Source organism: Nestor notabilis, unplaced genomic scaffold (genome assembly GCF_000696875.1).
Source record: "Nestor notabilis isolate BGI_N333 unplaced genomic scaffold, ASM69687v1 scaffold19083, whole genome shotgun sequence".
In the NCBI taxonomy this organism is placed as follows: Eukaryota; Metazoa; Chordata; class Aves; order Psittaciformes; family Psittacidae; genus Nestor; species Nestor notabilis.
This window is the reverse complement of record NW_009923577.1, coordinates 7,572-26,707: the sequence shown is the minus strand read 5'-3', so window position 1 is coordinate 26,707 and position 19,136 is coordinate 7,572. Positions and strand designations below refer to the sequence as shown.

At 44.6% G+C, this 19,136-nt stretch overlaps 1 protein-coding gene across 1 annotated transcript in view; it reads left to right on the top strand.

The window, feature by feature from the left end:
- The window catches only part of COMMD1 (copper metabolism (Murr1) domain containing 1), a gene marked incomplete at its 5' end in the record, with an annotated part of 53,652 nt that extends 41,598 nt beyond the window's left edge, over positions 1-12,054 (top strand). The window contains one exon of the mRNA XM_010012230.1: positions 11,925-12,054. Within this exon, the coding sequence (XP_010010532.1) occupies positions 11,925-12,032 (108 nt within the window). The remainder of the gene's footprint in view (positions 1-11,924) is intronic.
- Positions 12,055-19,136: the final 7,082 nt, after the last annotated feature.

Sequence of the window (19,136 nt, the reverse complement as noted above, 5' to 3'; positions counted from 1 at the left end):
CTAGCAAGGGCTGTCTTTTTCAGAGACTAATTTCATATTGCAATCAGGTGCTACAAGACTGAAAAACCAGAGACTAGCCTAGGTATTAAACATGGATGAAGAAAGCTCTAGACTGACATTTCAGCTCTGTGAGCAGGCTTAAAAACACCAACCAAACAAAATATGGTGCAAGAAAACAAGTACAGCTGTCAAACGAGATAGAAATAGAAAAATGCAGATCAGCACAGGAAGGCAACGAGCACAACTGAGGAAGGACATTTACCCTTTAAGGTGCCCTGCAGGGGACTTTTGGAGGAAAGTACATCACCTTGCAGCGGTTCCAGCAAGAGACTCTTTGTTAATGAAGAGCTGACACAGCAGACAGAGCTCAAATAAGTGATGATGGAGCTTTCTCATCACTGGTACCCTTGTGAGCACCGGCAGGGGAAAGACTACCAGTGGTGCGGGAGCTGAGATGAGCTAGAGAATGATTAAGAAAATGAAAGCCTGATGCCCTGCCAGAAATACAGTGTATTTCCTTTATTTTTTTAAACACGTGTTGATACAAATCTCACAGTGATAAAGGTAATTTAATTTATTTTTTTAATGCTGTCTTTATCTGCTTCTCTGTACACTTTGGTGACATTTGCAGCTTTCACTGTATTTTCTTTCTTTTAAAACCTCTTAAGCCCAGCCAGATATCCATAGGCATGCACTGGGACATTCACATGGAGAAAGATACATATAAATGTTAAACTTAATAGTTCAGCCTTTATTTCCCTAAGAGTGCATCCCATGACAGACACTGGCGTTGCAGAGGATTCCCAAAAGCTTTCTTCTGAAGGAGGAAAAATAATGTGAAATTTTCAGTCTAATTTACACTTTTAGGATGATTGGGAACTGGCAACCGTGTTTGTTACAGAATTAACATGATTCCACATAGCTTTTATGTACCATCTCCCAGACAGGGGTTAGTCCAGTGATGACTGGTCTATTAAGATTCAGACTAGTTATAAGGAAGAAATTCTTTACAATGAGGGTGGTGAAACACTGGCACAGACTGCCCAGGGAGGTGGTGGATGCACCATCCCTGGAGGCATTCAAGGGCAGGCTGGATGTGGTTCTGGGCAACCTGATCTAGTTGAAGATGTCCCTGCTCATTGACGGGGGTTGGACTAGATGAGATTTGAAGGTCCCTTCAAATCTCAAACTGTTCTGTGATTCTGTGATTTTCAGAAATTGACCACAAGCCCTTGAATAAACTCTTCCTAAATTCTCCCTTAATAATCCTTGCCCTTGAAGAGTCCCAGCTCTCTAGACCTGTACTGCCCTTTACCTGCAAGGAGGAAATAGCCATGCCTGTAGGATGGGAAAGACCAGGCTTTCTCCCTAATATGCACACGAAGTGATAGAAATCTCTGCAGCCGATCTGCAGAGAGGTATTTTAAGCTTTCCTAATGGAAACAAAGTTTGTGCCAAGAACAGTTAGAAAGCAAATGCATTTTTTAGGTGGTGATTTAACTCTTTGTGTGTTTACACCTTCTTGTACATAACAACTGGGCTTAAGACCCAACCAGAGTTGCATACCAGCATCACCAAGAAAGTGTTAATGGACTAAGCAGGTGATTTATTTTGCATGCTGTTACACCTATTTACTTCAAGCTGTTCAGGCAGCAGGAGATAAATGCCCCTCTTAAACATCCTGTGGCCTTGGTTTAGGGCTTGAAAGAACTCTTGAGCTCAGCTGTTCTTTCAAAGATGCTGGAGTTCGACTAAGACAGTCCTGATGTGCTTTCTGTGTCAAAATAGTGTCTGTAGGGCTGGAAAAGAGTTGGAGGGGTTCCTTTTGCATTATTCTTTCAGTTCTTTCAGAACTTTCGGAAGGCATCTTGCTTTTCATTCCTGCACCGGGAGTTAGATCTTAAGACTTTTTGTTATCCTGCTGCAACTCTGTTCCTATCTAAAGAAGGCAACAGTGATGGCATTGCTTTTAGTTATAATTACCCAACACTACATTTAGTCACCTTCAGCTTTGACCAACTTACATGATCAGTATTTCCCATGCCAGGCTGAATCCTTCCCAGACTGCTTGTCCATCTCCAAGATCAAGACTGTGAGGAAAAAACCCATGTATTTATGAGCCTCTGAAAATCTTATTTGTGCATCCTTGATAGAGATTTTGTTCAGCAGCTCAGTTCCTAGAGGATTTTGCCTGAAGTGAGCATGTTCCAGAGTGGTAATGCAGCCTCTGGAAGCGGTAGGCACTGCTGTAGGTACCCAGCTTTGAGTGCAGGCTTATGAACTGGCTACCCAAGGGGCATTGCCAGAAGGTATGAGACAACCTCACGTGTAAGCCAGACCTCAGTCTGCAAAGCCCTGGCGCGAGGCTTGGTGAGGCTGGCCACAGCTGAGCACTGCAGGGTCATTTCCCAAATGAGATGTTCCCCATTTTCTGGGTGCCAGAGGCAAATGCAGGTAAATCTGCAGAGAACCATGTGCTTACAGCCACAGGTGGTTAGAACTGTGTTGAAAAGGTATGGAGCACTATTAAAATACTGCAGGTTTCTGAAAAAGGGGGTAGGTATCTCAGACTGTGGCTACACCAGAGGGATTTTAGGCTCTGCATCTCTTTGCTGGCTTACCAAGTGCTGAAACGAAGCTGATGCAGCTTCATGGGTTTGACTGACTTTGCAACCTTATCATTGGTGCTCAGTGTTGGCATGTGGGGCTCAGGAGGACAAACCAGGCTATTTTTAAGCAATTACTATTAACACATTTCAGTCACTCCACATTTATGAAGCTGGTTGACTACAGGAGTGAAGAAATCACTGGGAATTCCTTATCAAATTCAGTTTTATATTCAGTGACTTGAACTGTAAAGAGACAGGAGACCAAACTACTATGTGTGTTATATACATTTAAACATAGGCTGCTCTTCAGCGAGGGAGAGCCATAACAGGGTTTCCATTCTGTTAACCTCCTGTGATGTCCAGTGACCGCAGCAGATTTGGAAAGGCATTTGTGGGGTAACTTGAGTCTCAGCTACCTGAAGACCTTATAAAAGGGTGTTGGAGGAACCAGGTAAGCAAGCTGAGCAAGTGGCAATCAATCAGATAAGCCCACATAAAAAGCTGCAGGTATAATCTTGCAGTGAGTCATCCATAAATGAGAATGAAATTTGCATTTTGTCAGCATGTACAGGTCTTGTCTTCTGTATTGTGTTGGTACCAGCAGAGCTGTGGCTTTTATAGCATTTCCCTTCTGGCCACAGAAAGTTGCTGTACAAAGTGGCTCAGCATTTAGGGAATTTGAATGTGTTTTGCTCTTGTAGGAGAGACGTTCAGAGTGTTTTCTCCAAACCAGCTGCGGGTTTGGGCTAATCAACATCCATAATGAATGAGCAGTGTCCTTGCAGCATCTGGAACACAGCGGTTATGACTGAGCACTCTTTCACTAATGAAAAGAAACAGGAGATCACAAACGCAGGGTAATTACCCGTGTTGGACGTCCAGCGTTTGTTCATTGCCAGCCTCTGTATTTGTGCAGTGTGGTGTAATAGTTTTAATGGAGGCATGGGTAAGTAACCCCTCTAATACAGAGTCTGTGGAGGGGGGGGAGCACACAGGGCAGGATGCTGCTCTCTGGGCAGGATATGGAGAATACATCAGGTTAAAGCAGTTCAAAAAAAGGAAATGGGTACAAATTGAAGTGATTTTTTACAAAAACCAAGAAGAGAAGTTGGAAGGCTTGCAGAAGTCAATGCAAGTTCTTAGCACCAGGTTGAAAACAGCATAGCCATATAGAAAATATATAAAGCTTGCATAAAAGTGTCAAGCTGTCTTTTTTCTTCTTCTTGTTATTCTTGTTAAGTCTCTGATGTGAAACGCGTAAGAATGACAGTGTAAGCATCCTTCTAATTAGTTACACTGATTAAAATATGGATTGGTTTGGTTTTTTAATTCCCTGTAACACTTTCTGAAAAGAAATCTGTGCTTCTAAAAGAAATGTACAGACCGGCAGGTTAAAGCATGTGCGTCTCTGCATCTGTAAATACTCTTTTTTCATGTATAAGGCATAAAAGACGACGTAGACTATTTTCAGTAAGCTGCTAACAAAAAGCAATGACATTACCTTTGGTGTGCAGTATCAGAGACCTAGTCTTATGCTCCTGGAATTATTCCAGTTTCTACAATCCTTTATCTGTTTAATCTGTGATATTACAGGCTTGATGTTACATTAAAAGTATTAAAAAACCTGCAAGCGGGTTAACTGTTCTTTTCTATGGAGCTGTAGTAATCATTTGCTTAAGAGATTCTTGATTCATGTAATACCAAAATAATGGAGGGGAATTAGAAGGCACTTTCAGTTACAAATATTTGTGCTTTATTTTATACAGTATTATGGAAATGAATTGCACTTTACCTTAGAGTTTTTGAAGGCTGTGATTATAGGCTTGTGGCAAAAATAGCTCTGCATTGAATGAAAAGTAATGGATTTAGTATTGTCAGAAATGTGGTCATATGAGATCAGTGGATCCGTTCCAAATTTTCTGGAATTATCTAGACATTGCTGTCATTATCCTGTGCCCCAGTGTATCTTGCAGAATATTAATGAATCTAAGAATAACTTCTGAGGTTCGCAGGGGGATCACGAGTGATGCAATGTGATAGCAGATTTGATGCAGCATCTCGTACTTTCATCGCCCTGCACTGGCTTGTGACAGCCCAGTTTTGGGGGGTTCTTTTCTTCTTATCATTTACCAGGTGTTACCAAGCTGAGAATCTAAACAGCAAAAATAAATCGCTTTCACAAACCTCTGACACAAAATACTTCCCCTTAGCATGAATCACCCAGTTCAGTGTGGTGTTACCCTGATTTCTGAGGAAGACATAAGCTCAAATTCAGTATTTTTCTTTTTGGGTCATGTTTTCCTACTTCCGAGAACATTGTCATGGTAACTTACACATTATCTTTTACTACTTCTTTTGGCATGAATTACACAGGTAATTGCTCTCTCTCTCTCCCCCCAGTCCTGCTAGGAATGGTGTGAGCAACTATTCCTTGTAGAAGCAAACCTGGAGCAGCCAGGAAGTGCTCAGTGCTGTGAGGAATATTCCACCCCAGTGCTCTACAAGAAGATCAGGTGTAGCTCTCTGTGTGTTTTGACGTTCCTGCAGCAGCTACCACAGATGTTTGCATGGGAAGAGGGATGTGGGTTTGTGTCGTGCAGAAAGCACAATGTAGTAGAGCAAAACCCAACACCTCTTAACCACGCAGCCCTGGTGAGTCACATCTGAATTGTGTGCACCAGGTGTCAAGGAGAGGCCCTCCAAAGAAAGGTTTGGAAGCAAGTAATAGTGGTAATAATGCTGAGGTGAGTTTATCAGGGTTTACTTATCAGGGTTTATTTATTTTCTGCCACCAGACAGTACAATAGCAAATTCCCACAGTAATGAGTAAGAGTAGTCTGCAATGAAGGGAGCTTCTGCAATAGAACTTGGCAGCATCCTTGCAAAATGACTTTCAGATGTGTGTTTTCCAAGGAAAATGAGTCTTTTCCCTGTTTAAAATGTGTCTAATTTCCAGTTTGAATTTTGGGTTATTTTGGGTTTTTGAGCAGCCTGGTCTAGTGGAAGGTGTCCCTACCCATGGCAGGGGGTTGGAACCAGGTGAGCTTTAAAGTCCCTTCCAACCCAAACTGTTCCATGATTCTGTGATTATACTGGGATTTTCTTATTATTATTTCTTTTCTCTTGTTTTTTTTGGGGTGGGGGAATTTTTTTATTTTTTTTTATGTTTTTAAATCCCCCCCTCCCTTATTTCTTTTAATTAAAATTAGCTTTTCTTTGTCATGCAAGCCTCTAAGCAGCTCCAGCTAAACCTTGAAGGTAATATTGTTTCTGTCTGTGTTAGAGAAATAGCTCTAACATGGAGCATGCTATTAATACCTTCAGGCAGTGGCCAGGTCACTGGCATGACTGAGGCTGTTTGCCAGTTCCCTTTTAACACTGGAGCCAGTGGGCTCCACAGGCAGCTCACTATCCCTGCTTAGAGCTGCCTCCACTCCCCCTGCTCCCAGCAGTGCTGAGGTGTTGAGGATTGACCAAAGCCACCTTGTGCTTTCAATCTATCGACTTAAAAACTACCCAAGTGACCCTGGTGGAGCAACACGTAAAGCAAGTCTACAGGACTTTGACTGGTTTGTATTCTTGTTATTTGCAAAGTTAAGGTGCAATTACTGCTGCGAGGTCTCTGCCAGTTCTCTGGGTTTCCTCACTGGCTATTTCCAAACACTTTCTTTTCAGCTACAATTATAATCTTTTAGTGATTAAAAAATTAAAAAGGGACAACTGAGAATGTGCAGTTCTTGGTCGTGAGAATGGGAAGCTGGATCACACTGGCATAGGCCAAACCCGCTCTGGTGCAGAGCGGGCAAGGAGGAAATCGGAGCCGATAAGGTAGTTGGCCATTATTGATTTTCCTGTTGAAATACCATTACACTTGTGACTTGGGGTATTACTTACAGGGTCATCCCTGAAGGTGTTTTACTAAAATAGTATTTAAATGGAATTAGCAAATTTGGAGTATTTCTTCACAAGGAGATTTTTTGGTAACCCTAACTCGTGCTGCTGGAGCGTGTTCTCTCTAAGCCCATGCACATGTTTCCTTTTACTCCAGATAAGCAATATCTTGAGACTCATTTGTAAAAGTGGAAAAAAGAAAACCCGCGGATTTACTCTGAAATCAGTATTTTGTCTTTTCTGTTTAATTAATGCCTTGGAAACAAAGCGACATTTGTTTCTGCTCGTGGGTGTTGCTGTAGGAGATGAGCATGCTCTGAATTCCCACGTGTTTGCTGTCATGCTTGGTGCAACCTGACCACAGGTTGAGGCTCGTGAAATGCCTTAGGATGCCCTAGTGATGCCTTAGTGACCTGGTCCTTGCAACACCAGCAGCTTTCTCCAGGATTGTTTTATTTATCCCCCACTGGCTTTTCCATTTGCCACCTGATTTGCTTGTACTGTGACTTGTAAGGTACTCATCTGGTGTTAATACATTGCTGATTTAACCCTAACCCTACTGCTCTGATGTAAGCAAAGCCTGCAATTTCTTTAGTGCACTTACAGTAAAAGTCAGAGATGGTTTTCAGGTTTGTGTTTACGGAGATAATTCTGTCTGAAAGAAAATGTTTGGTTAGCTTGTAACGTGGCTTTATATATCCTTGAGTTTCTTCTGAATCACAGAATGGTTTGGGTTAGAGATCATCCACTTAAAACCCCCCTGCCATGGGCAGGGACACCTCCCAGCATACGAGGTTGCTCAAAGCCCCGTCCAACCTGAAAATAAACAATTTGAATGTGTTACATTCAATTTATATCTGAAACATCCCCCTCAATAACTTATTAGGATTGAACATAAGACATGTATTCTTCAGAGGTATAGGTGTGCCTGCAATCCTCCAAAGAAAGGTGGTCCTTCTATGTATTTCAGTGCTTTTTCCTGCTACACAACTAAGCCTTGTCTGAGTAAGATGCTGGGCACCTCATTCTGCAGCAGGAGGGTGCCCACAGCTGGGTGTGCAGTGGAAGTGGCAGCATCCATGGAGGAGTGGTGAAACCCCACTGGGCAGGTGGGGACAACTTTGTCTCTCCCCTGAGCTGCTGCACACATCCTGCTGCAGGTAGTGGGTTGAGCTGTGGCCAGATGCACTCTGCAGGTGACTTCTCTGCAGAGGAGACAGGGGCAGCTGTTTGGGAGGAAAACTCTACATGGTTGGCTCCTGGCATATTATGGTAGAATATTACATGATTTTACAAGGGCATGTAGTGACAGGACAAGGGGGAATGGTTTTAACCTGACAGAGGGGAGATTTAGATTAGACATTAGGAAGAAATTCTTCCCTGTGAGGGTGCTGAGGCACTGGCACAGGGTGCCCAGAGAAGCTGTGGCTGCCCCATCCCTGGCAGTGTTCAAGGCCAGGGATATAGTGGCACCAATAGCCCAGTGGTCTCTGAGACCCCAGTTCAAGGCTGTGAGTGGGCTTGTGCTCACTCCAGGCATGTCTGGAATCCACAGAGGTGAGGATGGGCACACAGCATTTCCTGTGTTCTCCTTGCACAGAGTTGTAAAATGCTGCTGCTTTTGATATGAAAATAGTATCTAACTGGACAAACCCTGCGTTTCTCCCTGTCTCCATGCCTTGAACGCTGTAGAGTGCTCCCAGTGTGAAGGTGGAGTTGGCTCCCTCTCCCCTTGCACATGACATCTCTGCTGCACCATGGAGACCTGCTCTCCTGGTAGCTGGCAGCGCTTCTCTGAATTAATGGAAGAAAGCCCCCAGTTCTTTGAACCCCACCTGAGTTGTGAGTTGTTGAGGCTGTCATCAACACCTTGGCATCTTTGTTCAGTTGCTGAGCAGTTTGTGATTCCTGCCCCTTGGCAGGGGGTTCTCCTCGCCTCTCACACCTTTGTCCAAGGTGTTTCCACCTGAGTAGGCAAATATTTGCATGTAGCAACCTTCAATGTCCTTGGGCCAGCATGGCACCCCACTGACCGAACCCTACCAGTGTCCCATGTGTGACCACCACTTGCTAACAAAGCTGAATTCCTCACTTCTGTGTTGGGACATGCCCCAACCCACCACCCCAGCCCATGGAACAAGCCTTAGTCAAGACACTTCGTGATCCAAAGCAGATTTACTCCCAACTTACGCTGCAGTCCAGGCAGTGACTAAGTTCCCTGAATGAGTGTCATAGGTTGTCCCGGAATCAAGTGGAAATGATACGAATAAAATTATGCCTGAATTCAGAGGGTTTATCTTTGTTTTTCAACACAGTAGCTAAAACTTAAAAATACAAGATGGATCAAAGTTGCTGGAAACCATTTCAGGTAGCTGCTCACACTAACGCAATAGAGAACTGCTTATGTTTTTAAGTTTTGAATGTGTGAGGATTGGTTTTCTAAAAATACATGGGTTTAACTGTAACTACTGAGATAAAGTTGTGCTTCTCTTAGTCTCTCATAGAAATATTTTTGCAGCACTCTGTTGTTACTGAAAAAGAAAGAAACCTGGAAGACCTGATTGGAGGCTGGGGGGAGTTTGTGTTTCTTGGATGTTTGTTTTGCAGTTCCTTTTTATAGCCCAGGCTCAGGAGGGAAGTGGGAGGAGGGGTGGGAAAGCATGTGGGGAGAAAACCAAGACAGCCACAGGAAATGGATGTCCATTCCCACACCTTTCTGAGAGCACTGAGCTTGGCTTTCCAGCCTGAAGGTGGGATGCATGTGCCATTTCCATTGCACAATGATTATGCACTTAATGGCCCCGCTTATGCGCATACACGGCCCTTTTTCCAGAGACCATGTCCATCTCAAGGCCAGGTTGGACACAGGGGCTTGGAGCAACCTGCTCTAGGGGAAGGTGTCCCTGCCCATGGCAGGGGGTTGGAACTGAATGAGTTTTAAGGTCCCTTCCAACCCGAACCATTCTGTGATTCTACGATCTCCACGAAGAGCTCAGCTGAAGTCCAATGTGTCATGCTTCAGGACTTCCAAGTAATGAATGACTTGTTCCATTTTGGTTTTGCTTAACTGAAGGGGCTCCAAGTGGGCTGAGATTTCTTTTAACAGTAGGAATTATCAAAAAGGATGATGTGTTTCTTGCTGAGGAGGAGCAGAGGTACCAAATTTGTGTTGCTCCTGGAGGACACCTGAGGCGAGCAATGAGGAGTTTTGAATTTCACAGCTCTGTCTTCTTTTTTCTTACTTTTTTTCGTAGAGGGTATAAACTAACAAGGCATTAAATAAAACTGAACCCAAATTCTGAGCAGCCTGATTCACAGCCCTCTTGGTCATGTTTTAGATTGGTCCACGTGAGAGTGTCATAACTAGGTACCATCCAACCCTCATTGGAAAGTTTTAGCTGCTTTATGGATAAAAGTATGCTTTGTCAGTACACTTAAGCTTGTATAAAGTGCCTTGCAGAGCCTTAGTGTAATCTAAGAGTGTCCTTTTGCTTAGTTTACATTCCTTTTAACTGACAAAACCTGAAGAGGAGGGGAAAAAAAAGTCCTCCTTATGCCTTAGGCTTGTGTAAAAACATCTCCACCAGAGCTGGGCACTTTGCTCTTCTGTCCGCTCACATTCGCCATGTCATTAAACCCTAAAATCAGCTTATGCAGATGTTGAAGATGTTGCATGGGCAAACCCTGGCCTGGGGAAGCTGGTTGATGGGCTCTCATGACTTGAGGTGCACAGTTGTGGCTGGAAAGCCTGAGATGTCACCAGGAGTTTGGCCTTGGAGTTTGTCCTGTCAAGGACTATGACTGTGGAGTTAAGCTGTCAAATTCATCACCAAACATCTTCCTTCTGCACAGTGATCAGCTGTAATTATGCTTTACTATAATTATGCTTGCAGAGATGTTATATACAAGATATTTCCATAAGACGTGTCAATAACCATTTGTCAAGGACAAGAAAAATTGTGTGAGAGAGCCCTTGCTTCCAAGTCCTAGATTTCATCTCTCTCTTGTCATTGATCCTGAATGTTTAACGCTACTTCTGTGATGTTTTGGAATGTACTAAGTGGTACTATAGAGATGAGTGATTAGTTCTGAAAAAAAAGAAACAAAACCACAACCTACAGTAATAGTTTCCAGTAGGATGCTGTTGATGAACATAATTGCTTGCTCACACAAAGGTCTTTCCTCGTAGTCATCTGTATATTCTGCATGGTATATATTATGTGACTGTTACTGAACTTTACTGATACATCATTCAGTCTAAGTTCTCTGTAGTTCTTTGGAACCCTTTCTGATCAGAAGCACCCACATAATAAATCTATGACAAAGCTCTGCCCCTTGGTCTATTGGTTGATTTGGTTGTTAGCAGATAAGATAATAAACAGTGATTCTCATGGCTGAAACTGTTCCGGTGTCTCATAAGGAAACCTCCTCCATATCGGCTGCACTTTCATCTTCAAATACTTTCAGTTTGTTTCTCTGTCACTCATGGTGCTTCACCTGGAATGACCTTTAGGACACAAATCAGGCTTCTGGCAATCTCAAACATTACTTCTGCCAGATTGACTGTAGGAAATGCTTTGTAACTATAGACATAGCAGTAGGTAAGGCTAATGGGCTGGAGATCTCAGGAGACCTTTTCACATTGGTGTTTACTAATGAGTTCCATATTATTGGAACTTTTCGTATATATATGTTTTCCTACATACATACACACATATTCTTTTATATATACATATATATATATCTTCTTTATTATCTGGGCTTTTGAAAAGATCCTTTTACTGCATCTCAATATCCATCTTGTCAAGAGATAACTACTTTTCAAGATGTGACAGGACTTTTCAGAGCAAATCGGTGATACTTCTTAACTCACTTCTAAGTTTATATTGATACTAGAACCCGTGAATAAGAGAATACAAATCTCTCCTGAATTTCCTGACTGGAATGTCCTGTACAAGACTCTGTTTTGGATTCTTGTTTTTCCTGTATAAAATCTGGGTTTTGTATATGACGAGCTTCGTGCGGTGGCTCCAACCACTTTGCAGTTCCCAGCATCTGCAACGAGAGCTTTGGGGATCAGCGGATTGGAAAGAAAAGTGGAAGTCTCAAATATAATTCAATTCCCACAAGTTTTGCAGAAGTCTGCAGCTAAGGAGACACCCAAACTGATGCCTGCACTGAAGGGAAGGGTGGGCAGAGCTCAGCTGTCCTGTGTCCTCTTTGACAGCCACTGGCACATACTGCTCTCTCTCGGTTGGGTGTAGCCAGCTTCTGGGTCTCCTGAGGTTATTTGAGTGGTACCGGGAAAAAAGGGGACACGGGGGACAGATCATCAGGAAACCAGAATTTGCTGTCGTGCCTCCATTGTATACCTAAAAACCCATTATCTTTCTCAACTGTTGTTCTTGCAATCTTGTTTTGTAGGAATCGGAGTTCCTCTGTTTGGAGTTTGATGAGGCCAAGGTGAGCCAGATGCTGAAGAAGCTCTCAGAAATAGAGGAGAGCATGAACTCATTGACTCAGACCACTTAACCAAATAAAGAGATTGGAACTCAGAAAATGAATGGCCCTCGGTACTTTTTCATTATTCCTCTTCGTGCACATAATCTAGCTAATGATTGTTAAATCCTGATAACTGCAGAATGCATTTGCAACCAAGTATGGGCTAAGTCACTCTATGAAGCTTTCTCTATCCGCTCCTCCAGGCCTGTTCTCCAAGCCAGCAATGGTGTTTGTGTAAAGCTTTGCATCATCAGGCCTTCGAGTGCAACACAGCTTTTCTCTTTTTCCCCTCAGTCAATCTCTGAGTCATGCAGATGCTGTAAATACTGGGTTGGATGAACAGCAAAGGTAATTTGACCAGTTGTGGCAGGGAAGAAATGAGCAGAAGAAACAAGCAGACTATGGGGGACTCATGTTTTTCCTTCCAAACCATGGGCTATGTTGAACAAATCCACCTATGTGAGCTTTGTCTGCTTTGAGTTCAAAGTCCAGGAGAATAGGTGAAGTGCAGCGAGTTCAGGGAGCAGAGACACAAACATACATTTCTGTAATGGGAGTGTCTGTGCTGCTAAGGACTAAATGGATCCTGAGGGTGTGAGGTGGCCAATGTTGCTGGCCCATCCAGTCAAACCTACCCAACACCATGGGGAGCCAGGGGGCAATAAGGGGAGCCACAGGGCTGTGGGAGGTGCTGGTTCCTCCAAAGCAGCAGCCCTCCTGCAGGTACTGAGCGCCTGATCCAGCAACCTGCTGGCAAGCCTTCAGAGCCACTTCTGACCTACTTCCCTGAAGACCATCCACCCTCATCGCGTTCCTGCTCTTGAGCTGTAGTGGTGCAGCCCTGGCACCGAGCTGCACAGCTTGTTTGAGAGGCCAGTGCTTTGTCAGAGCACAGTTTAACTTGGCTGCTTTTAGTCCTGTTTGTCATGATGTTTGTTTTGACCTCAAAAAGCCCCAGGTTAGACCCAGGGTTTCTAGTGTGTTCATGTTCAACTTGGAATTTGGATAAAAGGAAAATGTCCTTGGCAACCTTGCAGGTTAAAGCCCTATTGATAAAATAGTTATGTGAAGAAAGCTTCCAGGGGCAGATAAGGTACGTACAGGGCACCATGAGCTGAACTGCCCAGGTTGCTGTGGCTCTTGGCTGTGGAGGCACCCACATCTCTCTGCCTTAGCACCAAACTGCAAAGCAACCACCACCCTTCTGCTGCAAAGGACCGAGAAGAAATGTTTTCCGTTTCAGATGTTTCCATTCAGGGGTGCACATCCTTGTCACAACAGGATGTATAACCACACGTACTGGCTTATCGTGCAGGAGTACCTAGTGGGTCTGTCTTGAGCATGAAGCATGATGGTCCCTACTGGAGAACTACCTCATAGTCCATAAGGTGGTGATGGACCAGCTGGAGATGGCAGTGGCTCAGTCTTTTTGCTGTTACTTAACCTGAAGGTGTGCACACACATTTGGTTTGAGGCTAAATTGATTCTTTCAATTTTATTTTAGCTTCATAAGCAACCGCCTCCTGAGCTAAAATTATATTGAGGGCTTGTACCAAGATAGAGATGACAACATAAAATATCCTTGTGCTATAACTAAAGTACTCCTCATTGCTTCTCCTTGTGAATTTATTGCTTGTGGAGTTGCCAGATTGTACTTGGACACAAAATCCCTTCAGAATGAGGGAAAGGCACCTTTTCCCATCTGCCTGGTCAGAAGGGCAAGCATCACTCAAGCCAATTTGCATCGCTGCATTAGGAATTAACATTTCCTTTACTGTGCCTGTCCCTCTGGCACCCTGTCTCTTACAGCCACCTGGTTCTCCCCTCCATCTCATGGAAGGATTGCACAGCCCCACAGCTCCTTGCTCTCTCCAGCAGATACTTGACAGAGTGGAACTGGACTGTAGCTACTAACCAATCCCCACACTGGTCCACGGGTACCTGGCTGCTGGCACAGGTGTGGAATGCTGAGTGGCTGATGAATCTTTGAGCTTTCCACTTGCTTTTTCATCATAGTTCATTAATATGGAGGGGTTTATCTGCATTTTAGAGCATGTTTAAAAAAAGAAAAATCGAGGTCAGGGAAGGCTCATGATCTTAAGTAACTTGCACTGTGTCAAACGTACTTATTGTTTTATTTTAACATGGTCAGAGGATAGGAAAATGTGCTATAAATGGAAATTAAAGAGAAACAAACTGGGAACAGATGTCAGGAAGCATTATTTCATGCAAAGAATAATAAATACGTGGAATGGGTAACCAGGCATGGAGGCTGAGGCAAAAAGCATCAGGGTCATTTAAGAAATAATTAGATACTTTACTGGTAGAGGTATGAAGTTAAAAGGTGGCACGTTTTTATGGGTGCCTGCTTCTCTCTTTCTAGTCATTGCTCCCCTGAATATCTAATGATCCTGATTTTCTTCTTGGTGGATTTTTGTAAACTATTGTGCAAAATGGGGGAAAAAGGCCGAGTGTTTTGAGGACCACGCTCTGCTCAGCCCTTGGTAAGGGCACAGGAGTGTCATGGGGCAGCAAAATTGTTTCTGCTTCACGAGGCTTGACATAGACAGGGAAGAGGATGCTGTGCTTCCCCAGACCGCTGTAATCCTCAGCTGCTGCTGGGGCATGGAGAACAGATTTCCCCCTTGAGCAGGACCATACGTTCCTACTGACATGGTTTACATGTGTGTCTGTCCATCTGTCCCTCCCTGTAGAGTTTTGAACCTATTGGCTACTTTTGACTGAACTTGGAGAAAGAGGCCTCCGATGCTGCTCTGCTTTGGTTCCCTGAGTGAAGGACACGAGCACCCGCGGCTATTTGTTGGGAATTATGGATGTCACTTGCTATGGATGGCCCCACTAAATATCTCTGTGGTGTTGGCAAATGAAAGCTGCTGCTTACACACTTCAGGAGAGATTTCAGATTCCTTTCCCAAATCCCAGATGTAAACCAGACTGAGCCTGAACATGTGGCTGTGTAGGTGTGTCTGAGCAGACATTCCAGCACCACCTTATTGGCTATAAGGGCCTCATCCTGTTTGGAGACCACTGCTGCCTACCACGGGCACCAGCTCCTGTGCCTGGATGCTGAGCCATGCAAGCAGTGTGACACCAGGGACATCACCTCCTCCTCCTCTTCCTCCTTCCTTCAGGGGAGCAGCCACATTGCAGCGCACCCCGAGCTGCTAATGAAGCCTGCCAGGCAGTTTGGAGGTTCACAGCAGGGACACAAGCAGCTCAGCACAGCCAGAGGAGGAAAGTGAGGGACATGGAAAGCAGCAGGAGGAGGGGCTGAAGGAGGGTCCCTGCCTGAGTTCCACTTCTCCCTTGGGAGGTTTCCCTGCCCAGGCCTCAAAAACAGCCAGGGAAGGAGCTGAGACACAACTCATGCCATGTTCCACTATACTTAACTTTGGAAAACTCCCCTTCATACCTGCCTCACTGCCTCACCTGCCTGTGATATGCCCAGTCTCCATCCATCCTGGTTTACCAACAACTGAAAACCACTTGCGAGTGGAACTGCCATGTGCCACGAGGCTGGGGCAGGCTTGGTTTCAATCAGAGTCCAGGTATTTCATCTGATCTGCATTGTGTTGGTGGAGGCAGGGCAGGGAGTGTCCCAGGAGATGCTGCTCAAGCAGGGGACAGCACCCAGTGGCACCAGCAATTTCCTTCCGGTCCCATTTTTGCTGGTGCTTTCCTGGGTGGATTCGCCCTGTGGTGAGCGAGGTTCTGCTGCTGCAGCTCTGGCAGCATGTCCATGGTGACTCACTGTGCACATGGTGGACAGCCCATTCCAAGCTCTGCTGCTTCTTACTGGAGGCTCACGAACAGCAGCCACATGTTGCAACCTTCAGCTGGTTCTTCCTCAGAGGTCACCTTTTTCAACGCTAAAATGCCCTGCAATTTATTCCTGCGATCGCTTCTTGTTTTCTGGGAATTCCTCCAAGTTGCCACTCGTTTATGATCTGGTGCTCCCTAAAATATCTGCGAGTGCTGTTGCTTTCAATCACGCACTACACAATTGGCAAGCCGTGCACTCGCTCTCTGCTTGGCAAGATGATTCCTCTTAGCACTATTTTCTTTTTTCTTGGTCCATGTATTCCCAGAACTGATGAATTTTTGGAGTATTTTTCTAGGCATATCTGTATTCGGAAAAAAACCCAACAGTTTAGACACACTATATTTTTCCAAATCCAAGTACTGTACTTCATAAAGCTTCAGGCTATGGGAAGCAGCAGATGATGAGGCATACTTGTATTGGTGTTAATTTACTTTCTCATTGTTCAGGTTCCTTAGTCTCATTTTACTTTTCATTTCTTTTTCATTTTCCTTTCTTACAGGTCCTTTTTGCAAGTATAGATACCAGAATTAACATCTGTGCATTTATTGTGTTTCACAGGAGGGTTTTTGCTAGAGTCTGTGACCTCCACATTTTATTGTGCTTTAACTTTTTGATAAACTGGTTGATACTTAGAGAGATTTTTCTTTCTTGTACATCAGTTCTTTGCTATCTATAATAAAATAACTTACTATTTTTCTGTGTGCATTTCCTGATTTCGACCGTTACCGACCATTTGTAGATGCGCAAGTCTCTGAGGAGTTTTCCCTGAAGACTCATGTTTGCCACATGCTGCTTGTGGAAATGTTTCCTTCCTCTTCTGGGGAATTTCAACAGTTCATTCATTTACGCCAAACATTTATGAAGAGGTGCTCAGTCAGTGCTGGGGACAGAGGGAGCCTTTTTAAGGCGGCAGTATGCCATGGCGATGCCAGGCAGGGGAACGCAGTGCTCCTCCACAGTAGCCGCTGATAACTTTTTAATGCGTTATGTTTCATGTGGTCTCCTCACATGGAAAAACAGACGATGAGTCCTTGCCTGGAGCTGGGCCTGTTAAAATGTGCCTCTTAAATTATTCCCAAATCCCAGGGAAGCAGGGCTCAGAGTGCTGTTTAATCCAACCAGAGCTTTGCTCCTGGGCCTCCCTCACCATGTTGGGAGGTAAAGGTGATGGTGCAAGGAGACAGGCAGGCATCACCATTGGTACTTTCTCAACCAAAAGCAGTTTCTACCCATAAAGGTCACCGTGGTTTAGCCAAGCCTTGGCAAAGCTGCAGATGAGTCCTCCTCTCCTCAAAAGGGACACACACCTCCCAACAAAAATGCCTCTTTGAGTACCTGAATCCCATGGATAATCCCTGGGGCCACCAGAGCCCCCAGAGGACATGATGTGTCACCTCCAATGAAAGGGTTGCAAGGGGGATGCAGCTACGACCTTACCTGGTGCAAATCCACCTCTGAACTGTGAGTACCATTTGGGGAGGATTATTTTGGGATATCACCTAAACTTGTTCCAGCAAAAGCTCTACGGGTGGTAGAGGCTGGTGCTATGAAGCTTTCCTCCCAGATGTAATGGGGTTCATAGATTCACAGAATGGTTTGGGTTGGGAGAGGCATTAAAGATCATCCAGTTCCAACCCCCTGCCACAGGCAGGGACACCTTCCACTAGAGCAGGTTGCTCCACGCCCCTGTGTCCAACGTGGCCTTGAACACTGCCAGGGATGGGGCAGCCACAGCTTCTCTGGGCACCCTGTGCCAGCACCTCAGCACCCTCACAGGGAAGAACTTCTTCCTTATATCTAATCTAAATCTACCCACTTTCAGTTCAAAGCCATTATTCCTTGATCATCCCCATGCTCAAATTCCCACATGCCTTGCCCTTCCTCCTTCCTTTTGGTTGGAGCAAGGCAGAACTTGAAGTGCAAGAAATTGCAGGAAAACAGGTTTGAAAGCATGCTGGAAGGAGAGGACTAGGGGAGCTGGGGATGCGTTTGGCCCCAGGCATTTTGCAGGTGGCCCTCGGCATTATCGCAGCACACAGGACCCAAGGGCAGATCCCTGAAATGCGGTGCTGTCGGAGGACATCGGCCAACCGGGAGGTGTGAAATACTTCTACAAAAACATTTTGTTGTTTCTTATCTCCCCTGAGTACCGGGGACTTGGAGCTTGCATTTTAATTCACTTAGTCGGCTGAAGCTCCGGCACACAGCCATTAGCTTTTGTAATGAGATGGTACTGGAGAGTATGTAAAGCCAGGTAATTGAATAAATGGCGGTTTTGGATGCCGACAAGTGTCTCTAGACCCATGAGGAATGACATTTTACAGGGGTGAATGGGGGGAAAAACAGTGATAAAAGCACAAAACCCAAAGCCTCAGTGCCTCTGACCAGAACCTGAGAGGAAACATTAATCACTTGGGTTTGATGACACGTAATTTCTCTGCCGTATTTGCTGAGCTTTCTGGCCAGCTGGCAATCCTGGCCAAATGCAGCATTACCAGGAAATTGTATGATACAGTGCATTTTAGTAATAAATGGCAATCTTCCCTTGCAAATCAAACCATGTAGAGCATTAGAGCCTTCATGGCATCTCTGTTCTTGGCAGTGAAATAGAAAATAAGCAAAGCCACATCAGGAAGGTGGCAGGCTGAAACAGAGGTGTCTGTTTGATCCCAGCCTCCTGTGAGTGGCTCAAGTCTCTCCCTGTGCTCCTAAAACACGGCTGCCACCCCACCACCCTCTGTAAAATGCCTAGTGGCTTGGTGAGCCCTGGCCTCCTCCAGGCATCCCCTTAACATACATTTGCTACTGCAGAACCTCAGGACAAATCTGCGTTTTTCTATGGCCAAAGAACACAGTGTGTAAAGCTAAACTCCCTGCTCTAAGATCCTGCAAGGCAATGGCATGCAGAAGTGCAAAGTTAAAAAATGCCATCGAGAAGTGGGGGCTGGGAACCATAAATACCTTTCAGGCAGTCCTTAGGCACATCAGGAGACAAGCAAAGCAACTGGAATATATAAACTTACATAATTAATTTTTCTTTGTGGGGAGAACAAACAGTCCCATGTTCCAGCTCTCTCAGGGCCTTTGACAATCAGGCTCCTCTCTATAAATAATGTTATGTAAGTTTATACATTTCAATTAGTGCTTGTTCTGGCCTCTTGCAGCTCAAGGATGTTTTCGCTCCAGTTTATTATTTAGGTTGTAGATAGATCATTTTGCCTTGGTGCATCTATAATGTGAGTTAAATTAAGATGCTTGCAAGCAGCATAATAGTAATGAAACGGTCTCTG